Here is a 24,870-nt window from a genome sequence, read left to right as displayed (position 1 = left end):
AGGGTTGGTTCCTTTTGGAGGGCTCTGAGGGAAAATCTGCTCCATGCCTCTCTCCTGGCTTCTGTCCGTTTCCAGCAATCCTTGCAATCCTTGGCTTACAGCCGCATAACGCCGATCTCTGCCTCTATATCACATGCCCTCCACTCCCTGCATGTCTGTGTTTCTTTTCTTCCCACAAGGACACCAGTCGTATTGGATTAAGGCCCACCCTAATCAAGCGTGACCTCATTTTAACTAGATTATGTCTACAAAGATCCTATTTACAAATAAGGTCCCATTCACAGGTACCAGCGGTTAGGACTACAGCATATCTTTAGAGGGGACGCAGTTACGCCCATAATACCCAACTACTTTTCCAAGCTACAGATAGAGAAACCATCCTAGAAGTCCCTTCCCTTTCTTGTCCAACCCATCATCAACCTTTGATTTTCCATCACAGAGGTGTCTCATCCAGCCCTCTCTGTCTGTCCTTCCCCCTCACTCCAAGCCCATCTTCCACATCACTGCCGGGGGTTGCCTGCATCCCTCTGATCTTCTAAAATGTCTGATGCCTACAGGACAATGTCCAGATGCGAGCTTGACACCAGGCACTGGACTCTGGCTCCAGCTCATTTTCTGCCTCTTCTTTCCATGGCTCCCAGGCCTTAGCCACACAGAATTTCTAGATGTGCCTCAGATGGGATCGAGTGATAGAATACACTTCTTCCAAAGAGCCTTTCTCATTCTCTGTTTTCAAACTTTTATTATGAAATTCACCATGTCATAGAGTAATCATATTTTTGTTGACATAGGTCTCCTCCAGCAACATGCCCAGCCGCCACTTCCTAATTATGGTGTGAGCCTCTTATTCATCCTTATTAATGACAGGTATATTTCTTAGCACCCCAAGGTATTTGGTGAATGCACAGGTCTTTAGTTCTTAGCCATTCCTTCGGCTTTGGCTTAATCTTTCTCGACACAGTTTTCTCCTTTGTAACACAGAGTTACCTCAGTTTAGAGGATCTGTAAGATCTGTTCTGATCTGCAGTTGCCCTGACCCTTGTGTATTGTGCTGCATGAAAGAGCTTCTCTCTTTCAGGAACAATCCAACCAATTGCACAAGAGACTGGCCAGTGGTACTGAACCAGCAGTTTTTTTTCCTTAAACCCCTTTGCAAATAATTTTTCAGTGAAAGGCTCAGGGAGGAAACCCCTTGGCAAGGTCCTAAACCATGACTGGAAAACAAGCACAGTGACTTGCTGTATGACGTCCTGGGAGCCAGGAAGGAGCCTCGTACCCACTAGATAGCTCGTCTTAGAACCATAAAATCTGAGGATTGCAAGCAACCTCAGAGGTCATCGGTTGCTGACTCTCCCATGTACATTTGTAGTATGCATGTAGTGTAAGGAAGTCAGTGAGAATGAACCAAGGTCTGTACATCTACCTCATCATCACAGGGGGGCCATGTCAGAACCCAAGTTCAAGAGTTCTTGCCTCTGTTTTATCCTCAAAACCCATTATGTTCAATGGAATAACCACATTTTACTCTCTTTGGATAAATAACATACTTAAGAAATTATTTATTGGGTGGGTACCGCTCGAGTGGGTACCTCTACCCAGACAGCTGATTGGTGCTCTTCGTTGCAAGCACAACGTGACGTATAGTCTGCGGTTAGGAACCTGGCTCTCGCGAAGCATGAACCAAAAAACAAACGAAGAATATTTTAAGATAGCAAGCCCAAGGTAACAATGTTAACTTTAAAAATTTTCTCAGGAGAAAAAAAAAATAATAACTGCTTTCTAAGAAAAATTGTGAGCATTAAGTTGCTGAAGAGACCCAAGTTTGCCCCTCTTACATGACCGTCAATGAGAATGCTGTTGTAAGTCAGGGAGCTGTGTTTCAGGTACGGAAAGACAAGAACTTTGGTTTGACTTTGCGGATTCCATTGTTGGAGGGAGTGTTGCAGGCATCTGTGGAATGTTACATTCCATCCAGGAAATAAGTCACTTGTCATCAATATGACCTTCCAGTTAATTAATGTTACAAATCCACTTTTGCTGCTAGGCCACATTATCTGAGTTGATAGAGAGTTTCCATTTTAAAGGCCCCCACAGAGGATGATCATTGGGGTTACATTTATAATAAAGCTAAAATCTAACGTTCAGAATTAATGAGGAAGCTTTGAACCCCTAACGGGGGAGAAGGCACAGCAGCCATTCAGAAGTGTATGCTGCCATCTGCTGGCCAGAATGGAAGACTACAGTCAACACTGGGGAGCTCCGTATTGTCACCCTCAGGAAAACTCCTAAGACCATCAAAATCCTAGAGGAGAACATAGGCAATAACCTCTTTGACATCGCCCACAGCAACTTCTTTCAAGATACATCTCCAAAAACTAGTGAAACAAAAGCAAAAATGAACTTTTGGGACTTTATCAAGATAAAAACCTTCTGCACAGCAAAGGGAACAGTCAACAAAACAAAGAGGCAACCCACAGAATGGGAGAAGATATTTGCAAATGACACTACAGATAAAGGTCTGGTATCCAAGATCTATAAAGAACTTCTCAAACTCAACACCCAAAAAGCAAATAATCAAGTCAAAAAATGGGCAGAAGACATGAACAGACACTTCTCTGAAGAAGACATACAAATGGCTAACAGACCCATGAAAAAATGTTCATCATCATTAGCCATCAGGGAAATCCAAATCAAAACCACATTGAGAGACCACCTTACACCAGTTAGAATGGCAAAAATGGACAGGGAAAGAAACAACAAATGTTGGAGAGGTTGTGGAGAAAGGGGAACCCTCTTACACTGTTGGTGGGAATGCAAGTTGGTACAGCCACTTCGGAAAACAGTGTGGAGTTTCCTCAAAAATTTAAAATTAGAGCTACCCTATGACCCAGCAATTGCACTCCTGGGTATTTACCCCAAAGACACAGATGTAATGAAAAGAAGGGCCACATGCACCCCAATGTTCATAGCAGCAATGTCCGCAATACCCAAACTGTGGAAAGAGCCGAGATGCCCTTCAACAGATGAATGGATAAAGAAGATGGGGTCCATATATACAATGGAATATTACTCAGCCATCAGAAAGGATGAATACCCAACTTTTACATCAACATGGATGGGACCGGAGGAGATCATGCTAAGTGAAATAAGTCAAGCAGAGAAAGTCAATTATCATATGGTTTCACTTATTTGTGGAACATAAGGAATAGCATGGAGGGTGCCTTGTTCCACTTATTTGTGGAACATAAGGAATAGCATGGAGGACATTAGGAGAAGGAAGGGAAAAATGGGGGGGCAATTGGAGGGAGAGACGAACCATGAGAGACTATGGACTCTGAGAAACAAACAGGGTTTTAGAGGGGAGGGGGGAGGGAGGATTGGTTAGCCTGGTGATGGGTATTAAGGAGGGCATGTACCGCATGGAGTACTGGGTGTTATACGAAAACAATGGATCGTGGATCACCACATCAAAATCTAATGATGTATGGTGACTAATATAACATAATAAAATTAAAAAAAAAAAAAAAAAGACCATTCTTCCAGTGATACGGATGCAAATTCTCAGAGCCGAAGGACCTAAACAAAGAGAATGGTCCATTCACAGAGAAAAGTATGAAGGTGGAATTTCCTCAACTGGGTCAAAAGGCTAAAAGGAAGAATTCTTTACATTTTATTAATTTTTTTCTGTGGTATCTTTAAAGTTTGGAATTTTGGCCTAATAGCTTAATATAAATACAGAAATTCTAGGTAGCAGGACAAGAGACCTCCAAGAGTCTAGTGGACCATGGTGTAAAATATATAGTAACTTCTCTGGGCCTCAGTTTTCTCATCTGTAAAACCCAAACTTACTAACCTCTCATCAAGCTCTTCAAGTCTGCACGGGTCTTGTTATCCTTTCTGGGCAATGACAGCAATGCCACTGAGTTGTGGGAAAGATCAGCACGGAGACTAGTCCGGATGCTGCTTCTCAGATTCAAACTGACGTTCAAAGGCACATTGCACTTGACTTAGATCAACTTCGAAAATAGCCATGTCCTTGATGGTCAGTGCTGAAGCCAAAAGCAAAAGTGAAGGTCTGTGCGATGCCCTAAGAGAGGAACTGATAGCTCCGCTCCTTTCCTGCCCCGGAACACAGCTCCCCACTCTCTTGGAGTTCCATTTCACCACCGCTTTGTCCCCATGCTAGCAGGATTAGCAAACCCCTCTGAGAAGTGGAGGCAGAAGAGTTGGTCTTACACAAACACCCATGTGCACACACAATGGTTACGGTTATAATTATTTTTCTATATAATGAAACTTATTAAAAATGATAATGACCCGGGGCGCCTGGGTGGCACAGCAGTTAAGCTTCTGACTCTTGGTTTCGGCTCAGGTCATGATCTTGGGATGCCGGGGTGGAGCCCCACCTGGGGCTCCGTGCTCAGCGGGGAGTCTGCTTCTCTGCCTGTCTCCCCTCTGCCTCTGCCCCTCCCCCCACTTGCCCTTGGCGTGCTCTCCCTCTCTCTCTCAAATAAATAAATAAATCTTTTTAAAAAAATGACAAAGACCCGTGAAAATTCATGTGGCACAAATCTTAGAATCTAGATTTGGTTGCCTGCCCCTCGCCTTGTAGCCATAAGACTTCTGGCTGAACAGGAAAGCTTGCTCTTATTTATTTCCTTCAACAAGTATTTCCACCTCTGGACCAGAATACTGATCATGCACCAGGCATGTGCTAAGCACTGGGGGTCTTCAGCAGTGAGTGACAGACATGGTCCCCACCGTAATGGAGCACACAGTCTATCAGAGACAGCCACACACAACAGAAATTACAAGGGCAACGAGGATTTAAAAAGAGGGGCCCAGGGTGATCTGATGACCAGGGACCAGTGTCTCTCTCTCCCTCCTCTTCATTCCTGCCAGTATCACTGCTCTCTCTGACTGTGAGCTCCTGGAAGGCCCGGATCCTAGTGCAGCACCTCAAGCCGTTGCCAATTGAGAATAAACAGAATATTCCTTCTCTGGGCCATCCCTCCAGAGGCCAAAATGGCCAGTTTGGGTAGGAGAAGGCAATTAAGAATGGGTGAAATCCTGAATTCCTGGTAACAGAAATACCCCGCGGTCTGACTGGGAGTCACAGAGCATTAATTCTGTGACATAAGAATTACATCAGGTGAGGTCCCTTATCTGATAAATGGAGAGACAATTCGGGTTTCTTGTGGGGAAGGAGACATGCTGTATGCGAAGGCTTTCAAAAGCTAAAAAAGCAGAAGAGAAAATTATTATTGATAATATAGTAAGAAGTGCTTATGATAAATCATGTCACAGGTTTCTTAAATCCTTTCAAAATTTAGTCCATTTAAAAGTACCCCTGTTCCTTATGAGGTCAAGCCCTGCGTTGGGCTATGCGCTCATCGGGGAAACAGGGAGTCTGCCTGAGAGTCTCTCTCCCTCTCCCTCTGCCCCTCATCTCTCTCACTCTCTCTCAAAATAAATAAATAAAATCTTTAAAAAATAATAAAATAGGGGCACCTGGGTGGCTCAGTTGGTTAAGCGGCTGCCTTCGGCTCAGGTCATGATCCCAGGGTCCTGGGATCGAGCCCCACGTCGGGCTCCCTGCTCAGTGGAGAGTCTGCTGCTTCCTCTCCCTCTGCCTGCGTCTCTGCCTACTTGTGCTCTCTATCTCTCTGTCAAATAAATAAATAACATCTTAAAAAAATAAAAATAAAATAAAAATATTTTAAAAAATAATAATAATAAAATAAAAAATAAAATAAAAATTAAAAAATAAAAGGTACCCCTAGTCCTAATCCTAAAATTGCTACCAGCAATTTTCCACCATCTCAGGAAATCACATACATTGTTAAGTTTTTAAAAAAAAAATTCGGAAGATGCTAATAAATAGTTTATAAATGGTCTTTGAAATTACTTTTTTCTAGCATCCCCAAATTCAAAAGGAGTCCCAGTATATCAAATATCTCTGCTGTGACGACGCGAGAACCCTAAACCAGTGGGTCATGGGAATAAGGATTGCCAAGGTGAGAGAGCATGTGGACTCACCCTGTCTTGAGTTGTATACCAGCATCCTGGCCTGGGTGCAGTCTCTGTGCTACTTGGAAATGGCTGACCCATCCTTAGTGGGTCAGCGCTATGATACCATCTTAACTTTCTTGCCCATGGGGTTTTTTTAATAGGTGAGAGTGATGGAAACACAGACCTCTCCAACGACCTGAGAATCAAGGGTTTACTCTCCCACGAGGCTTCTCAGATCTTTATTTACTTGTTGAGAGCTTAAGTTGAGAAACACAACACATAACCTGTGGTAGATTTACATGAAGACCTACGGTGATCAGAAGTGGGTGGCGAAAGCCCTCCTCTAACATCTGGGTAAAAGTATTAACTGACTGTGCTAATCTGGAAAATCACTTAACACATGAAAATAATCTATGGATTTTTTTTATTGAAATACACTAAGAAAACTCAGGAAAGAAGTAAAAAGTAGCTATAAAGTACTTTTTTCCTTCTATATATATATTGCAATTGGGTGCAGGATTTGGGATAAATGGATTTCTTTCTTGCTTCTTTTGTGTTCTCTCCCCAGTATGGAAAGACTCTCTACGATAACTATCAGCGGGCTATGGCGAGAGCCGGGCTCGCCTCCCGGTGGACAAACCTGGGCACTGTGAGCGCGGGACCACCAGCTCCACCGGCCCCACCTGCTACAGGTACCGTGCAAAGAAGAAATCCTGACACTTGCTCAAAGCTTAGAGCTCATGTTCAAACATAGCCAACACATTTTATAAATGTTGGCTCAAGATCTCTACACCCACCTGTATCTATTTCTTTGTAAGTGATTCTTAGCAAAGCTTCAACCACTTTTCTCATGATATGCTTGTGGATGAGATGGGGACCACCAGTGTAGGGTGAACTAGAAGAATACTGTGTCTCATCAGAATAGAAAGGTGATATTTGTCCAAAGCTTCGTTAGCACCCAGCAGACAGCCCACGAAAAGGACGAGATCAATCCCCAATGTTTTGCCTCATGGTATCATGGCCAGAGCCTTGTACCCAATCCTGGACATCACATTCTATGGTAACATAACAGCTTCTTGTTTGTATTTTGAGGAGGACAGAATTTTGAGAGATGAAGTGTGTGCAAGGCATCATTTTACATAGACTATTTCTGGTTCTTACACCAACCCTGCAAAGTATAGATCATTACCCGCACTCCACAGTTGAAGATATTCTGAAGCTGGTATAAGTGCCTAGTGTCTTCTCCGTGGCTGCGCTGTAATTCAAACACCTTGTCTTTATGATAAATAATGGTTGAAAGAACTGGAACCATTTACAGCAGGAAAGTTCTGGTCATTGTCCTTCAGTGCTAGAGAATGGTCATATCAAAGCCAGTATATGTATTCTTTGCTGCTCAAAGGGTAAAAGCAGCTTGAAAGTGTAGAAGGTGCAATACGGCAGATTTGACCCAACACCTAAAGATATTTTCACTGGATGTGTCCAGATTGGCTGCTCTGTGTAGAGTGAGTTTCTGGAAGTGTTTATGCTGAATAAAACTGTTTTCTGCAGAGCACTTACCATGATTTGTAATTATTTTATGTATCCATGAACGTGTCTGGTGCCTGTTTTCTCCACTGGACTCTAAGTCTCCAAAGGACAACAGACCATTTCACCAGGTTGCACATTATGTTCCCAGAGTTTACAAGCCTGGCATATAGTAAATATTTATTGAGTTACTAAATAAAGGGTTGCTGGGGTTGGTTGGGAGTTGGGTTTCCTAATTCTATCAGTCTTCATCTTGGGAGTGAAACACCACTTGTAGTTCTTGGCTGTCAAGTTTCCCCTTCCCAAGATGGGGTCACTCTTTGGGATGAGGCACCCTGAGACCATCTGGGGCATCTCTCCCAGGAGCACCAGCCGCTATTCCAGTAAAGGCTCCTGGGCTATTTCTGAGGCAGATCCTGTGGCCTTAGGTCTTACTCACTGAGGGTGAGCCCATAAGGCTGTAAGTCCTTTGATTTGAGGGAACGCTAAGATGCCTTTGCTTTCCAGACAGCCAAAGAATTTTTTCTTCTGAACACTTTTCTCTGAAATTGGGATCACTGACTTTAGCAAATAGCTCTGTCTCTTACCAACTAATTGTTCTAGTTAATTTTCACAAGCATTGGCATATCAGCCATTTCCCAGAATGAAGCAGCTAGTGTATTGTATATCATCCTGTCACCCAGACAGGTTTCTTAGCCTGGTTCTGGCTGAGTGAGGTATCCGTCAGCAAGTTGGGTTTTGTGGTCAGCAGCCAGGAAGAGCCATATCCAATCAGATGCTCAGGGGATCATCTTGGGCATCAGCTGTATTTATTCAGATCATTCAGATCACAGACTATCTCTGTGGTTCAGTAAGAAATATATCTGAAACACTACCTCAAAAACTAATGATGTAATGTATGGTGATTAACATAACATAATAAAATTAAATTTAAAAAATTTTTTTAAAAAAGAAATATATCTGGTCTTTGGCCTCAATTCCTGACAAAGCTTCAAGAGCCCAAGGAATTTCCTGAGCCATCGTGTCTTTCTTAGGCTAATGAGATGACTCATGGTGGACCCCCTGGTAGCTTTAGGATGGGGGCTGCTCACCAAAAAGACCAAGCAAGTGATTCCACCACAGAGCTCTGGACATCACCCACAACTGGGCCCTTAATACTGCCTATTGATCTTACTACAGTTCTCTAGACTAGCGGTTCTCAGCTGAGGGTGACCTTGCCCCTTAGGGAAGATTTGGCAATGTTTAGAAACAATTTTGGTTATCACACCTTAGGGGAAATGCTTATGATATCTAATGGGTAGAGGCTAAGGATGCTGCCTGTCCTAAAATGCATAGGACAGCCCCCCACACAACAAAAAATTTTCTAGTCCCAGATGCCAATAATGTTGAGAAAACCTGTTCCTGTCAATGTAATTCCTAGTTTCTCTCATTGTCTCAAATGTTCTTCACTCTCCTCAGACTTCCAACCCCCAAATCCTTCACTCTCAGCAGAGAAAATGGAACCATCAAATGGGAACTCCTTTGACTTCCCACCACAAAACCCAACAACTTCCCTGCATCTGTACCCGTCCTAGCTTGCGTCCATTATGTTACTTCCTAACAAGAGCCAGTCCTTCCATGCATGCTCTGGTCCCCTATTCCAACACCGGCTGATCTTCTGCAGTATCACTCTGATGCCCACCACTGGAATTAGCTCAGACTCCACAGGCCAAGGGCAACATCCTCAACAAGGCTGCCTTTCTTCCAATGCCAGCCACACTTCTGACCTACTGGTTACAATTTTAGGGGTTCCCACTACCCCTTCAGCTTCAACAGTTCACTAGAATGACTCACAGAACTCAGGAAAGTGCTATCCTTATTATTATAATGTTATTATAAAGGATACATATCAGGACCAGCCAAGGTCTTGGAGGGTCCTGGCTGCAGAGCTTCTTTGTCCTCTCATGGACCACATGATTGATTTCAGTGCCCTCCCCAGAAGTTGGGTTAGCTCAAAGCCCCCAACCCTCTAATCACCTGTTAGTGTTTCTGATAGCCAACCCGCATCCCAAGCCATCTTGTTAGCATAAACCCAGATGTGATCCTAGGGGTTCATTGAATAGCAAAGACATTCCAATCACTTTGGAAATACCCAGGTTTTAGAAGTTCTGTGCCAGGAACTCAGGACAAAGATTAGACAGATTATACCATCCTCTTCTACTTTCTCTTCTGCTCTACTGGGTCCTTCTCATCAACACTGCTCCCTTCTTCAAGCAAGTAAGTTTTAAAACCCTCCTATGACTCCACATCTCCCTCCAGCTACTGCCCCCCACCCCCGCCACCACCAAACTATTCTAAAGGGTGGACCACATATGCTGCCTCCACTTTTCTACCCTCACTCACTCTTCGACCCATTTCAGGCAAGCTTCTGCTTCTAATACCCCATGGAGAAGGCTCTTGCTAATCCCACCAGTGGCCTCTATGCTGCTAAATGCAAGTATTATAAACTTATCTTCTTATCTGACCTTTCAGCAGCATCAACAGGATTGACCTTTCCTCCCTGAAACAGTCTCCTCTATTGGCTTTCCAGATAGCACACACTCCAGATCTTCCATCTCACCCCCAACTTCCCCCGCCACTCTTTTCTAACCTCCTCTACTAACTCTTCTTCTACCTTAAATTATCCACAACTCAGTCCATCCTAACCCTGTTCTCTTGTTACACTGTCTCTCTAAGTGGTCTAAATCCACTCCTGGCACCATCTTTGTGCTGACCACCCACAAATATATAAATCCAACCCAGACTTCTCTGTTGACCTCCAAAACCATGTATCCAACTGTCTGCTCAATGGCTCCACTTGGATACATCAGACTCAACATCTGTAAAACTGACTCATCATATTACCCTCCAGACCTGCTCTTCCATTGTTGTTCTCGAGTTTCTGTAAATAATAATCATCTGCCCAGTTGCTTATGCAGGACACATGCAAGAAAAGTTCACTCATGCCCAAATCCAATCACCCCCAAATCCTGTTGATTCTACCTTCTAAATATCGGTCAAATCTGTCCAGGTCTGTTCATCTCCATCCCCATCAAACCTAAGCTGCCGTGATCTTTCACTTGGCCTCCCATGGTAGTGGTGTACCAGCTCAACTCCCTACATTTGCAGACTTCTCTCCCGCCCTGAGTCACCTTTCTAAACGTAAATGTGATTTCTCCCCTGCCGGTAGCGTTTCAGAAGCTTCCCACTGCCCTTTATCTAGATAAGTCCCAAATCCTTAGCAAGGCCAACCAAGCCTGCATATCAAGAGCCTCGCCCAGCTGTGCTGCCTCTTTCCACCCCTGTGTTTTCCTGTTCCTGGCTCATGGGCCACTTGTTTTTCCTAGTTCTTCAAAGCCCCAGACACCATCGTTTCTTAGGGACTTCGGATGCTGTTCCCTCTGTGATATTTTTTCTTTCATGTGGCTAATTCCTTCCTATCCTCAGGTCTACAGTGAATTATCCTTTACTAGCCAGGCATAATTAATAATCTGTTTGATTAGTTTAGAACTGTTTTCTCCTCTAGACACTGAAGGAAATCATGAGGTGTTTCTGCTATGATTTCCCAACTGAAAAAAAACATGGAGAGCCATTGTTCTGTATCCAAAGTGCTTAACAAGTGATTTATTCTTGATAAATGACAGCTTTTTTCTTTTTCATATTAGAGAACAGCCATAGAGGGTTTCTTTTTTTTTTTTTTTTAGCACTTATTAAATCACTTTGACTTTAGCAACTGTTTTTAGTCAGGACTCTTCACATGGTAATTGACAAATCCAACTCAGTCTGGTTTAAGCAACAAAGAATGAGGGGGAGAGATTTATTAATGCACCAAAATAGGAGGTCCAGGGGTATGCTGCTTTCAGGCACAGCAGGATCCAGGAGTGTAAGTGATGTCATCAAGATACGGTTTCTTTCTTAGGCACTGTCTCCATAAGGTGGCAAGGACTGCCAGTGATTCTCTGGGCTTACATTGTTCACACAGCTATAAATATTAGTATAAATAGAACGCCCCATCTCTGAAAAACAGAGCCCCATCTCTGGGAGGGCTGTTTCGTGCCCATTCCTATCGATCTCACTGTGCCCATGAGGTTGCTGCCCTCTGACGTGCCAGGTCAAGTGGGAGGATTGGCCTTTCACAAACCACGTGAGTTAAGAATGAGGGACATGGCATTTGGTCCAATTTTCAGAATGCACTTGAGTCCTGTAAAGCATTTGGGGCTCGTATTTGTTTAATCAACTTCCAACCCCTAATTCCTCTAAGAACTCCTAAAGAGGCAGAGAGAAAGACTATATTGCTACTTGACAGCAAGGACTGTTAATACAGTGAACCCAGACAACCTAGATCCCAAGTCAGTGACACCTACAGAATATATGGGTTATGTGGGTACCCATGGGTTGTCCCAGGATGGGGCAGAGAGCCCATAGAAAAGATTGGATTTCCTGGTACATGGGAAGACAGCAGCTTAGAGCATTTGGGATATTATTATTATTCGTTTGTTCTCACAGACAGATTAAAGACCAGGACATCCTAGTTAACATAAAAACACACAATGTGTTGGTGAGAAATCAGCCCGTGTATGTGTTTGGGCAAAAGAAGCAAAAAGAAAATACATTAGTGCCCTTTAAAGGAATTTCCCCCAATGCTCTTCAGGATTCAGCTTCAGTTTCTGTTCACTTTGTACAAAGGTGTTTAAATATAAAGAAAGGATTTGAATATGTATAAGAAAGTCTTAAGTATAAACATCCTAAGGCTTTAAGATGTTTAGACATATTGCTTCCTGACCTCCAGAACAAAGCTTTGGCTAATTAGAGACGTTTAATGAGCCTAGAGCTAGAGAAATGCACATTTACGGGGCACGTGCGGACAATACTGCTTGGGCGCGCTGAGGAGGGCAAGCGAAGGTCTGCTCAGAACAACGAGGTGGCTGTCCTTGCTGAATAGGAACATGGATTTTATAACGAAAAACTGCTAGTAGAGAACGTGGTTCTAGCCTGTTCTAATATTTCAACTGCATAAATGGACACAAATATCTTTTTTTATTCTGAAGTCCTTTCAGACACGCAGAAAAGTTGCAGGAATAGTACAAAGAACCCGTTCCCCAGATCACCAATATTGAGTATTTGTCTTATTTTGAGATATTTGAAAATTTGAGATATTTGCCTTATCATTTCTATCTCCCAACTCCCGCTTCTCCATATGTTATCCACAGACATGTTTTTTCCAAACCACTTGAGAGTAGACGGACTACCTCATACCCCTTCCCCCTCCAGTCTTCCCTTTGTGGTTCCTAAAATCAAGGCTATTCTCTTACTAACCGTAGTACAATTATCAGATCTAGGGAATTTCATATTAATATTATCTAAGCCACAGCCTATGTTCAGGTATTGCTAGCCGTCGCAGCAGTGCCTTCGATAGCAGCGTGTTTTCCTGGCTCAGACTCCACCCAGGCTCGTGTATGGCATTTACTTACCATGTCTCCTTAGTTCCCCTTCATCTGGAACATTCCCCCAGCCTTTCTCTGTCAGGACATTAACAGCTTTTTAAGAATAAGGGCCATGTATTTTATAGAACACCCCTCAATTTGGATGTGTCTGATGTTTCCTTATGATTCATTTCAGATAGTGCATTTCAGGCGGGAATCCTGTGTGAGGGCTACATGTCCTTCTCAGGGTATCACGATTGGAGGCATACGATGTCTGTTTGCCCCTCATCGGAAACGTGCCTTTTGATCACTTGGCTAATGTGTTGTCCGATTTCTCTCCTGTACAGATTTTTCATCTGGTATTTCATAATTTGTAGAGAGACACTTTGAGGCCCTGTTAACATCCCATTCCATCAAACACTCGCTTCTTCCCAATCTCAAGTTCTTAACAGCCTTCTTTGAGTTGTTATGTAGATGAATGGGTTTCTCAAACTATTGGAAAAATATTTGAAGAAGCAAGCAAACGGTAATTTCACAAGCATTTGACAGAATAGCTGGCACTGAGCATAGCTAAAGCAATCTCTGAGTTCATTCAGTGAGAAGACCTCTTGTCAGCATTGGCTGGGGGCATTGGAGAAATGGCTTTCATGTGTGGAGAGATGGCCAGCCTTTCCAGGATGTTCTCTAAGGAACTGGAGAGATCCACGGACATCTGAAGAAATCTGTCAGATTCCCTCAAAACTGTGAAACCTCAGTTAGTCTCACTTTCGTGACAAAGGGTAAATTAAAAGGCAGGAAAATAAAATAAGGGCTTATCAGAACTTTCTGGAAGCAAATCCATTCCCGGTTATCTCAGGAGCCTGCACATTTTGCTCAGTCCCCTCTACTATTTTTGTGCCCATAGTACATTTTGTTGAGAATAATGCTCAAAAGTTGTTCCTGCACACGGCATAGTATGAAACTAGAAACATACATTTCAGAAAAATCTTCAACAACAGCAATTTTTTAAACAGTTTTTCAAAGTTTATTCTCCAGTTATCAAAAGGCTTTTAAGGGGCACCTGGCTGGCTCAGTCAGTTAAGTGTCAGACTTTTGATTTTGGCTCAGGTCATGATCTCAGGGTTGTTGAGATCCAGCCCCGTGTAGGGCTCCATGCTGGGTGTGGAGCCTGCTTAAGATTCTCTCTCTGCCCCCACTCTCCCTCTCTAAAAATAAATGAATAAATAATTTTTTTTCTTTAAAGGCTTTTGAAAACAGAACATGCTATTCTCTAGGCCCCTAGTTAATTCAGATGTTGTAGCCTATATAAAGCATTCACTTTCCTGAACCTTTGCTGAATCTCATGAAATATTGCCATAGAACCTTAGATTTTCTGTTAAGGCCTGTGTACCTATGACTCCTTGTCTTTTGCTTTGGAAATATATAAACTACTTTATGTTTTTAGATGAACTTGCAAGAATGTTGAATATGCCTTATCCACTCTTCTTGTCTTTCTTCCCCGTTCTCAGGACTTAAAATAGGAACCACCCAGGCCAATGGTCAGATTCCCCAGGCTGCACATTCTGTTAGCGCTGTTCTCGAAGAAGCCCAGAGGCATGCAGAAACAACTAAGGTAAGGCCAGAGAGTAAGTAACTGACATTCTCAGCCTGTCTCCAGTAAGCCCATATTCTAAACCATTAGCAGTGTCCAATAACTGCTCTCCTAAAAAGAGAAAATCTAGTTCCAACAACTAAGAAGTCACTATAATTTTATTTAGATAGTTGCCTTTTTGTTAATCTTAAAGTTATACAGGCTAGAATGGAAAATTAAAGCCAACTGTTATCACATTGCTCCAGGAAAATGGAAGAATTTTTTTTTTAATGCTGATGCTTGGTAAACATTTTTAATTTAGCTACATTGATTTTGGCTGAAGGGATTTTCTTGCTGAAGGGCAAGTGGTTTTAGCACTCTGAAAGTGGACCCTGAGTTTTAAGCCCTTGGGATTTTTACTTTTTTTGAATAAATTAGAACAGTTAGTCAGAAGCCCTATATTAAATGCTATCTAAGCCCCAAAACTAGATTAGAAGACTACTAAAAGGGTTCTATTAGAAAATGTGCATTTTATATTTTTCTGTTAATGTTCAACATACATCCTCAGGGTGATGGAAAAGAAAACACATTTTAAAATAATAGCCAAATTGATATAACATTCTCTATAACTTTTTTTTCAGTAGAGATTAGTGAAGATTTATTTAATCTGAAAATTGTAGCTGAAAGTTGTAATCTATATACTAGTCTAACTGGTAACATTTCAAGTGACTATTCTGTTGAATATTTTCCACGTGTGATTCAAACAGCCTTGAATAATTGTACCTTCCATTATTTTTCACTTCATTCTCCCCCTCTCATTTTGTCCATCAGCCAGTGGTGGGAGCAATTAAATCTTGTATTTTTTGAAATTGTTATAATTTCTGAAAACCATTGTAGACCATTAAAAGTTGTGTTTCTCTAATATTCTTATGAGCTTCTCAAGTCCGACATCAGGCACCTCACCTTCAGCTCTTATTATTTCTATGGTTCCTGTAAAGCCAACTGAAGAGAAACACTTGAAAATGCTGAAAGCAACAAAAGGATCCCAGAATAGAAACCACTTTGCTTTGTGTGAACATCAGTTCCCAAACTGCCTGTTCAGAATTGTTTTTAAGTGTACATCACTAGTCAACTAGCTTATCATGCCAAGCAAATAAACCAAATAAAATAGAAACTCAATCATAAGGCACTTTGTAGGAAAAAAAAAAAAAAAACTACATAACTTCTAAATTTAATCGTCAGTGGTAAGAGGTGGTTAAGCCAAAGAAAAAAAATGAAAGCCTGATAATTATCAGGAAAACAGAGGGATTCAGCTAAGCTGCCTGAAATTCCTGGGGAAGTTGCATTATATAAATGTTAAGTTACTATTATCATCTATTCCACTGTTGGCAGAAGGGGAACTGTGCCTCTTTAGCCTTTGGCCAAGTCTGATGTTCTGGTTTCCTCCAGGAGTAGCATGGGCAGCATGATTTTACTGCACAGAACCGAGCCACACATTTAGCTCACTTGGTATCATCATAACCTTGAGGCCTAGATAATAACAAAGCCTATGATGCTCATTTTATCCCTGATTGGCCAGCCGACTTTCACACAGTTAAGAAAAGGTAAATCTAAGACTGTGGACCAGGTGTGTGGATTCTCAGTCCACCCACCGCCTCCCTTGAAGTTGTCATGCCAGAGGGAGAAAAGCCTGTAATTGGCTTCTCCCTGGTAGCCCACAGTCCTGGGGAAAGGCATCTTTGTTCTTGGCATGCCAGCAATCACTGATGCAAGAGAAGGCAGAACAGTTCTTTGCTAGGAGAGTTATTTTTTGTGCCCAGATTTGTACAAAGCTTACCGGTAGCCTAGAGAGAACTCTCTCTGTTTTATTTTTCCCTTCCATCTTCCTTGTACTAATCAAAGGAGGACATCTAAGCCAGGAGTTTTGGGGAAGGTTTGGGGAAGCTTCTTAATCACCTTTCGGCCACTGGAGGTATGATACAGAAGCAAAATAATTTTATAGACACCTGCCCCTGACAACTGAGCTTCACAACCAGCTCAACTCAGACCAAGAAAAATGTTATGGCTGCATAGGCTGAGGACCCCCGGGCGGGGGCGGGGGGAGGGGGGTTGTCTTGGGAACCAAGGCTTGAGTGGGAATTCCAGGAGAGCCGTTTTGCTTCCATTCTGAGTTTACTTAGGCTGAGCTTAGGGTAGGTAAAGACTGAAGTAACCCCATAACTAGCTTAGCTCTGTATCACTAAAGCTCTTTCGATGATGTGGTGGTTGGGAAGAGATACATCTATAATCTAAACATAATAAACACCTCGTGTTCCATTTACTGAGGAAGACATGGTAGATTAGCGTTAAATAATGTTATCATCGGTAAGACTGTTAAGGGCCATTTGGAGTCATTCTCCTAACGCAAAGAGGAGCTAGCTCGTGAACCACCTGTATGTAGTCGCAGGGCCGGAGGAATGGAGGCTCCCCGACCCTCGGGAGGCAGACCTCACCGTCCAGTGGAAATTCACGCTGCGTTTGCTCTGTTGAAGGACAAGAAGCCAGCCCTTGGTACCCACGAGCCAGGAGTGCCGAGGGCGCACCAGCTTCCCAAGGCCAGCCTGCCGCCGCCCCCGCCCTTGCGGCGGTCGTCAGACTCCTGCAGCAGCCCGAAGACATCCGCCAGGGTCAAGGGCCCGGGCGGCGGCTTCCCGGCCCCGCCCGACGACTCTCTGCCGCCCCCCCCGCCGCCGCCGCCCCTGGAGGACGGCCAGCTCCCTCCGCCGCCCCCCGATTTCAACGACGCGCCCCCGGACTTCGTGCCTCCCCCACCGCCGTCGTTCGCAGGGGATGCGGGCTCTCCGTTGCCGCCCCCGCCCCCGCCCCCACCTGCACCTGCCCCCGAAGCCGCGAAGCCGCCCGCCCTTGGCGTCAAAAGACCTCCAGTCCCCCCGAAGAGGAAAGAGAACCCAGCGCCGCCCGGCGGGGGAGGCAGCGGAGAGCAAGATTTCATGTCCGATCTCATGAAAGCTTTGCAAAAGAAAAGAGGCAACATATCCTAAGGGAAACGGATCAGTATCTTCTTGTGATGGGCATAATCACTTCTCACCTCAAGTGCATTTTTACTACTTTATTTCCGTGACATCTTGTTCATTTTCGATAAAATATTGACCCATTCAGACGAGAAATGATGTAAAATGTCTCACCGTAGCTCAGATACATTCATAACCATTAACCTAACACAGAAGTTAGTCTCTGCTAAATGTACATATCTTAACTGTTTCCACTTCTGTGAATGCATCTTCCCTTCCAAGTTAACTAAAAATTTTTTATGTTCCTTTATCTTACTATGTTCAGAAGCATCAAATTAATAAAAGTTAAATTTTTTTTTCTTGGAGATGATACTTCTAAAAATATCAGTGTATATAAATCTATTGTGATATCGACGCCATGTTACAATATACTTGACCTTTTGAAATAGCTTTCAAAAGTCGTGGGCCTTCTAAAGTATTGTTGATCTTGGAGATATTTTCCATCTCCACCCCCATGACCTTCAGAATTTTCTGAAAAATCGAAAGAGAAAAAAGGAAAAAACAGGAGAGGCAAAGTGAATTCAGTTTCTTTGAGACTCATGGCTTGATTGATGGGGGTTCTGGACATATACTGTTTTGGTTTTGGTTTTCCAAAGGTCAAATAACATAGTAATGAAGAAAAGAGATATGTAGAGTTTGGGGATTCTCTGTTATTACACTGCTGTAAGTACACTATAAATTAAAATTTAGAGACAGGAAAAGGCAGTCATTTATCTCTCAGATAAATTTGATGCTCAATTTTAATAGCCAATTTATCTTGAGTTCCTGTTACCCTATCTCACTTCTCTTTCAAACTAACTTCTGGGAATCCTTTTAGATTTTCTGAGCTTTATTTCCATGGTTCTGTTTTTTCTTTTTAATTGTGAAACACCTCAAAATCTTTTTTTTTTTTTTGAAGTATAATTAACACACAATGTTACATTAGTTTCAGGGGTACAACATCGTGGTTCGAGAACTCTGTATGTAACGGCTGTGCTTACCACAAGGTATTACAATATCATTGACTATATTCCTTATGTTGCGCCTTTTATTCCTGTGACTTATTCATTCCATAGCCGGAAGCCTGTGTCTCCCCCTCCCCTTCACCCATTGTGCCCATTCCCCCACCCCACCCCCTCTCCTCTGGCAACCATCAGTTTGTTCTCTGTATTTAAGGGTCTGTCTCTGCTTTTTTTTGCTTATTGATTTTTTTTTTAGATTTCACGTATGAGTGAAATCTTACAGGATTTATCTTTCTCTGGCTTATTTCACTTGGCATAATATCTTCTAGGTCTATTCATGTTGCTGCAAATGGCAAGATTTTATTCTTTTTTATGGCTAATATTCCTTTGTGTATATATAGCACCTCTTCTTTATCCATTCATCTGTCTGTGGCCACTTACTTTGCTTCCATATCTTGGCTATTGTAAATAATGCTGCAATAAACGTAGGGGTGCACCTATCTTTTAGAATTAGTGTCTTCGTTTTCTTTGGACAAATAGTAGAGGTATCACTGCATCATACGGTGTTTCTGTTTTTGTTTGAGGAACCTCCATACTGTCTTCCACAGCAGCTGCACCAGTTTACCTTCCTACCAACAGTGCACAAGGGTTACTTTTTCTCCACATCTCAAAATCTTCTTAAAGCAGATAGAAAATAAATAATAACTCATATGTTACTTTCTACTTAAGGAAGATGATTAATCTTTTTTTTCAAATTAAACAGGTTTATTGGAAATATGCATTATAATCTTCAGAGGAAATTACATGCAGCATTTTACAAATGTATTTGACAGCGAAGCTTTCTGCAAATAAACACATTACACCATCTAAGTGAAGATGATTAATCTTATGTTTTAATATTTGGGGGGAAGTAAGCTCTAAATTGACATTACAGAAAGGCAAATTCAGATCTTAAAGCCAAAATATTTAGTAATTAAAATTAATGAGGTGCTCTACACTTTTCCTAAGCATGTTCCTAAAATAGGATAGAAGATAAATGCTTTACATTAAATGTCTCCTCATGCACAGTAACCCTTTCCTGTTTGTTTTTGTTTTATGATGATCTTTGACGCCAGATGCATTAAAAACACAACTTTTCTGAGACCTGAGGAAAGCCTGATCATTATGCAGATCTCTAGGACAATACAAGAAAGGTGTTAATGGCAGAATTTTCTTAGGAACTGATTTGGAGATGGAGAGCTCACAGAGGAAATGTAGAACAGAATGTCTGTGGCCACACAGAATTGTCCAGGTTGCTTCAACCTGACATAGGTTAATGAACCAAGCCTGTGAGGTTCAGGACAAAAAGTTGTTCGTTAGAATTACCTGGATCTTACTTGCTTTGTTCAAAATGACCACCTAGTTTGCAGATGAGGAAACGCATTAGTACTTGAGAAGAGTAATTTAGAATTCAGTGCCTCTGCCATCAAAAAAATAATAATCCTTTGCCGACTGGATTTCAGAGTATAAAAACCTTGATGGCACTTCCCAGCCATGTCTAGAGCAGGAAGCAAACACATTCTCCATCCCACAGCCACAGAATCGCCAAGATGAAGGGACCCTGGAAACGACCCACTACATTAATTAGGATCATGACTTTACATGACAAAGACCCTGGAGCAATCTTAAGCAAAGAGTAGGACTTAATTACACAATTCCGAGGAGCAGAATGCCAGTACCCAAGGCTACATGTGCCCCTAGACTATTGCACAGGACCTAGAACTGGTGCCTGGAAATTCATAGCTTTCCCCTCTCATCTCTGCTCCTGTCCATACACTTGCCTCCTTGTCCCTCTCTTTGCAAACATTGTTACTCTCTTTGTGTTGACACTCCACCTTTCGGTTCCTATGGTGGAAGACAGTTTCACTTTCCAACTGCTGAATTTCTCTTTGCATCTGTCTAGAGGCCAGGATGGACTGGCAGTCTACCTTTTAGCCCCAACTGGGAAAATTCGCTAAAAGAGAACCTCATTGGCCTGAGTGAATAAAGGGTCATTGCTCAGCCAAATCATTAGTAGCCAGAACATAACACCAGAGGTACTGGGACCCATCACTGTGGATCAAGAAGGCTGAGAGAGGAGGATGAAGGCACTGAAGAGGGCAGAGGGAGAGCTGTGGTTGTTATGGGCTTCACAGAAGACCCAAAAAATGTCACTTCAAACATATTCCTAACTTAACAGAGAGAAATCGGGCCTGACAATGTGCTTAACCTAGATCCCACCGAGCTGGGTTACAGCCCCAGTTTTGTAACTCCCATCCATACCATACCTTTCCTCTACAAGGGAAAAAATATATAAAAATTCAAACATTAAAATGTTTGTTTTAACATTTGATAATATGAATTTTAGGAAAGCTCCCGAAGAGAATTAACTGATTTTGTGGTCAAAGTGTTGATAGTTTTAGTGAACCAAAGGGTTGAATACATTGTGTGTGTCTAGTCTTTGCCTGTGTGGTGGGCCCACTTTGATCTCTGTTATCCAAGAAAGAATCCTTTGTTAAGGTCTTTTCAGTCAGGAATTTTAGAAATTGGGGCTGCTTTTGCCTCATCTTGGGGCAGAAGTTTGCTTTCATTAGGCCCAAGCACCAGATCAGGAGCTCTGTGTGATTTTCACTCAAGTGGAACAGAATCTCTAGTGTCTAGCAGAAAGGTCTTCACAAACACTACTTATACATGAGTCTACTTAGGTCAGCCTTGAAAATGCACCAAAATCTGTTCCCCTTTCATGAAAAGCTTAGCCACAAATTTGGATGTGAGGGAAGTACCATCTTTGGGGTGGAGCCATCGAGGAAGGAACTGTGGGATTAAGACAGTAATCCTGTATCATAATTTATAATAATTACAGAATTTCGTGTATAATGTTGCCAACAGGACAAAGACCCAGGTAATAGGATAACTACGAAGCAAAACAAAACACAGGGTTTGATCAAGTTTACAAGAAACAAGATTTAACATGCCAGGAGACAGACTCTCCTGCTTTCAGCGGGTCTCAGAGGGAAATGAACATTTAAGCTTCTACTGTGTGATTTACATATTTTATTTAGTCATAGAAACAATGGCTGGTATGATACTGAAACTATCAAACTCAATGATAACTGAGCCTTTGAAATTTGAGATTTTTTGGCTTGATATATGGTCAGTTTTTATAAATGACCCACATGTGTTTAGGTACAATGTACTGTAAATGTTGCTTAGAATAGCCTTGCTAAGCATGTGGCTCAAGGCTTCCACAGCCTAATATGTAGTCTGCTTGTTCCATCAACTACTTGGAAGAATGTGTTAAAATCCCCTTTGATGAAGGTGGATTTTTCAATAGCTTCTAATTGTTCTGGTAAATTCTGCCTTACATATTCTGACACTTAATATTAAGTATAAACAAAATTTATTTGTATATTTTCCTGGCAAATTGAATGGTAGACCTCTGTATACTGCTCTTTGCTTGGTATATTCATACGGCTGTACCATCTCTTTTTGGTTATTTGCCTGAAAAATCTTTCTATCCATTTATTGTCAAACTTTTTATATCATGATATTTTAGGTTTGCCACTTGTAGATGGCATAGAAGTGGATTTTGTTGTGTTTATATCTAGTCCAGCCACCATTGTCTTTTAACTGGCAAATTTATTTTTTTAACCTTTACTGTGATGATTATATGTATAAGTCTTATTTTGTACTGTTTTTAATATCTTATTTTGTACTTTCTATTATCTGGATTTTTCTGGGGCTTTTGTCTTTCTATCTTTTCATGTAACTAAGGATTTTTTCCCTTACTCCATTTTGAATCTTATTGGAAAGTTATACACTCTGTTTTTATTCTTTCAGTGGCTACCTATAAGTGACAATATCATACTTAAGAAGGTCTAAAGTTAAACAGCTTTAACCAGGACAATACAAGACTTGAGAACACTTTAATTTCAGTCATACACACAAACACACACACACACTATATTGTCCAGTGTTTGAATTCTGTCTCAGGGTTGTTTTTTTTTCCTAGAATGTCTTTATTACACACTCATTCTTGAAAGATGGTATCACTGTATATAAAATTCTGGATTGGCTGTAGATAAACTTTAGTAAATACCAAAGAACAGTGAGTTATTTGAGAATGTTGTCCCCCTATCTTCTAGCTTCCACTGATGCTGTTGAGAAGTTGGCTGTCAAATTATCATTTCATTTTGGTCATCTTTTTGTTCCCTTTCTGGATGATTTTAAGACTTCTCTTTATTGGGGTCCAAGTGTGGGTTACTTTTTATTTGAATACTTGGGAATCTGTGGAGGCTCCTAATTTTAAAATGTGTGGATTTCACTATTCTGGAATATTCTCATATATTTTGTTTTCAAATATTGCCAGTTCTGGAGCTCCAGTGAAATGTATGTCGGGCCTTCTAACTATCCTCTGTATCTCTTAATTTTGTATATTTTCCCTAATGTACTCATTTCATTTTGGGGGAACTAATGAAAATGGTATTTTTAATTTCAGATTTAGTTGTTCATTGCTAGTATATAGGAATACAATTGCAATTGACTTTTGCATAAAACCTTGAATCCTGCAACCTTACTGTAATTGCTAATTAGTTCCAGGATTTTCTTTTGTCAGTTGTTTTTGAATTTTCTACATAGACAATCATGTCACCTGTAAACAAAGACAGTTTATTTTCTTCCTCCCCAATCTATATACCTTCTATTTCCTTTTCTTATTAAGTTAGCTAGGATTTCCAGTAGGATATGTTGAAAAGCAGTGGTGAGAGGGCACATCCTTATCTTGTTCCTGACCTTAGCAGGAAAGCTTCTAGTTTTTCACCATTAAGTAAAAGGTTAGCTGTAGGTTTTTTGTAGATGTTCTTTAGCAAGTTGAGAAAATTCCCCTCTATTCCTAGTTTGTGCAGACTGTTTATCATGAATGGCTGTTGAATTTTGTCAAATGCTTTTTTCTGCATCTATTGATATGACCACATGATTTTGGTATAGTTGATTTTCTCTATTGATTTCCTGTTTTCAATTTCATTGATTTCTGCTTTAATTTTCAATTCTTTACTTCCGCTTAATTTGGATTTAATTTACTATTCTTTTTCTAACTTCTCAAGGAGGAAGATTAGATTATTGGTTTTAGGTCATTCTTCTTTTCTACTCTGTGCATTCAGTGTTATAAATTTCTCTTTAAGCACTTCATCCTACAGATTTTGATAAGTTGTATTTTCATTTTCATTAAATACTATTTCATTCCTCTTGAGATTCCTTCGACTCCTATGTTATTTCGAAGTGTGTTGTTTAATCCCCAAGTCTTTGGAGATTTTCCAAGTATCTTTCTGCTATTAATTTCTGCATTTAATTCCATCATGACCTGAGAGCAGACATTGTATGATTTATATTCTTTTGAATTTGTTGGGGTGCCTGGGTGGCTCAGTTGATTGAATGTCTGACTTCGGCTTCGATTGTGATCCCAGGGTCCTGGGATCAAGTCCCATGTCGGGCTCCCTGCTCAATGGGAAGTCTGCTTCTCCCTCTCCCTCTGCCTGCCACTCCCCCTACTTGTGCTCTCTCTCTCTCTCTGCCAAATAAATAAATAAAATCTTAAAATAATTAATTAATTAATTTAAATTTGTTAAGGTGTGTTTTATGGCCCAAAATATGGTCTGTCTTGGTGAATGTTTCATGTAAGCTTGAGAAGAATGTGTATTCTGCTGTTATGAGATAAAATAACCAGTAGATGTTAATTATATCCAGTTGATTGATGGTGCTGATGAGTTCAACTGTGTCCTTACTAATTTTCTGCCTGCTGCATCGGTCCATTTCTGACGTAAGGTTGTTGAATCTACTAGTTTTTGAATCATGTGTTTTGACACTCTGTTGTTAGGCACATACACATTAAAGAGTGTTACGTTTTCTTGAAGAATAAACCCTTTTATCATTCTGTAATGCACTTATTTATCCCTGATACTTTTCCTTGCTCTGAAATTAATATAGCTATTTCAACTTTCTTTTGTTTATGTTAGCTTGGTATATCTTTTTTCCATCCTTTTAATTTTAACCTATATGTGCTCTTGTATTTAAAGTGGATTTCTTGGGGGTGCCTGGGTGGCTCAGTCATTTAGCATCTGCCTTCAGCTCAGGTCATGATCCCAGGGTCCTGGGATCGAGCCCCGCATCGGGCTCTCTGCTCAGCGGGAAGCCTGCTTCTCCCTTTCCCACTCCCCCTGTTTGTGTTCCCTCTCTGTCAAAAAATAAATAAAAATCTTTAAAATAAAAAAAATAAAGTGGATTTCTTGTAGCCAGAA

The 24,870-nt window shown here is 41.4% G+C and overlaps 1 protein-coding gene across 3 annotated transcripts in view; it reads left to right on the top strand.

Moving 5' to 3' along the window:
* The window catches only part of APBB1IP (amyloid beta precursor protein binding family B member 1 interacting protein), a 115,966-nt gene extending 91,096 nt beyond the window's left edge, over positions 1–24,870 (top strand). For 2 of the 3 annotated variants that reach the window (XM_054507320.2, XM_045874269.3), the window contains exons 11-14: positions 5,919–6,017; positions 6,581–6,704; positions 14,486–14,589; positions 17,079–24,870. In XM_054507320.2, the coding sequence (XP_054363295.1) occupies positions 5,919–6,017; positions 6,581–6,704; positions 14,486–14,589; positions 17,079–17,588 (837 nt within the window). In that variant the 3' untranslated portion in view covers positions 17,589–24,870. The remainder of the gene's footprint in view (positions 1–5,918; positions 6,018–6,580; positions 6,705–14,485; positions 14,590–17,078) is intronic. The other variant, XM_064591934.1, reaches the window with a different exon arrangement.

Source organism: Mirounga angustirostris, unplaced genomic scaffold (assembly GCF_029215605.1).
Source record: "Mirounga angustirostris isolate CCGP_5_RB_7025 unplaced genomic scaffold, mMirAng1.0.hap1 SCAF_5, whole genome shotgun sequence".
Classification (NCBI taxonomy): domain Eukaryota; kingdom Metazoa; phylum Chordata; class Mammalia; order Carnivora; family Phocidae; genus Mirounga; species Mirounga angustirostris.
This window is presented reverse-complemented; position numbering and strand designations above follow the sequence as displayed.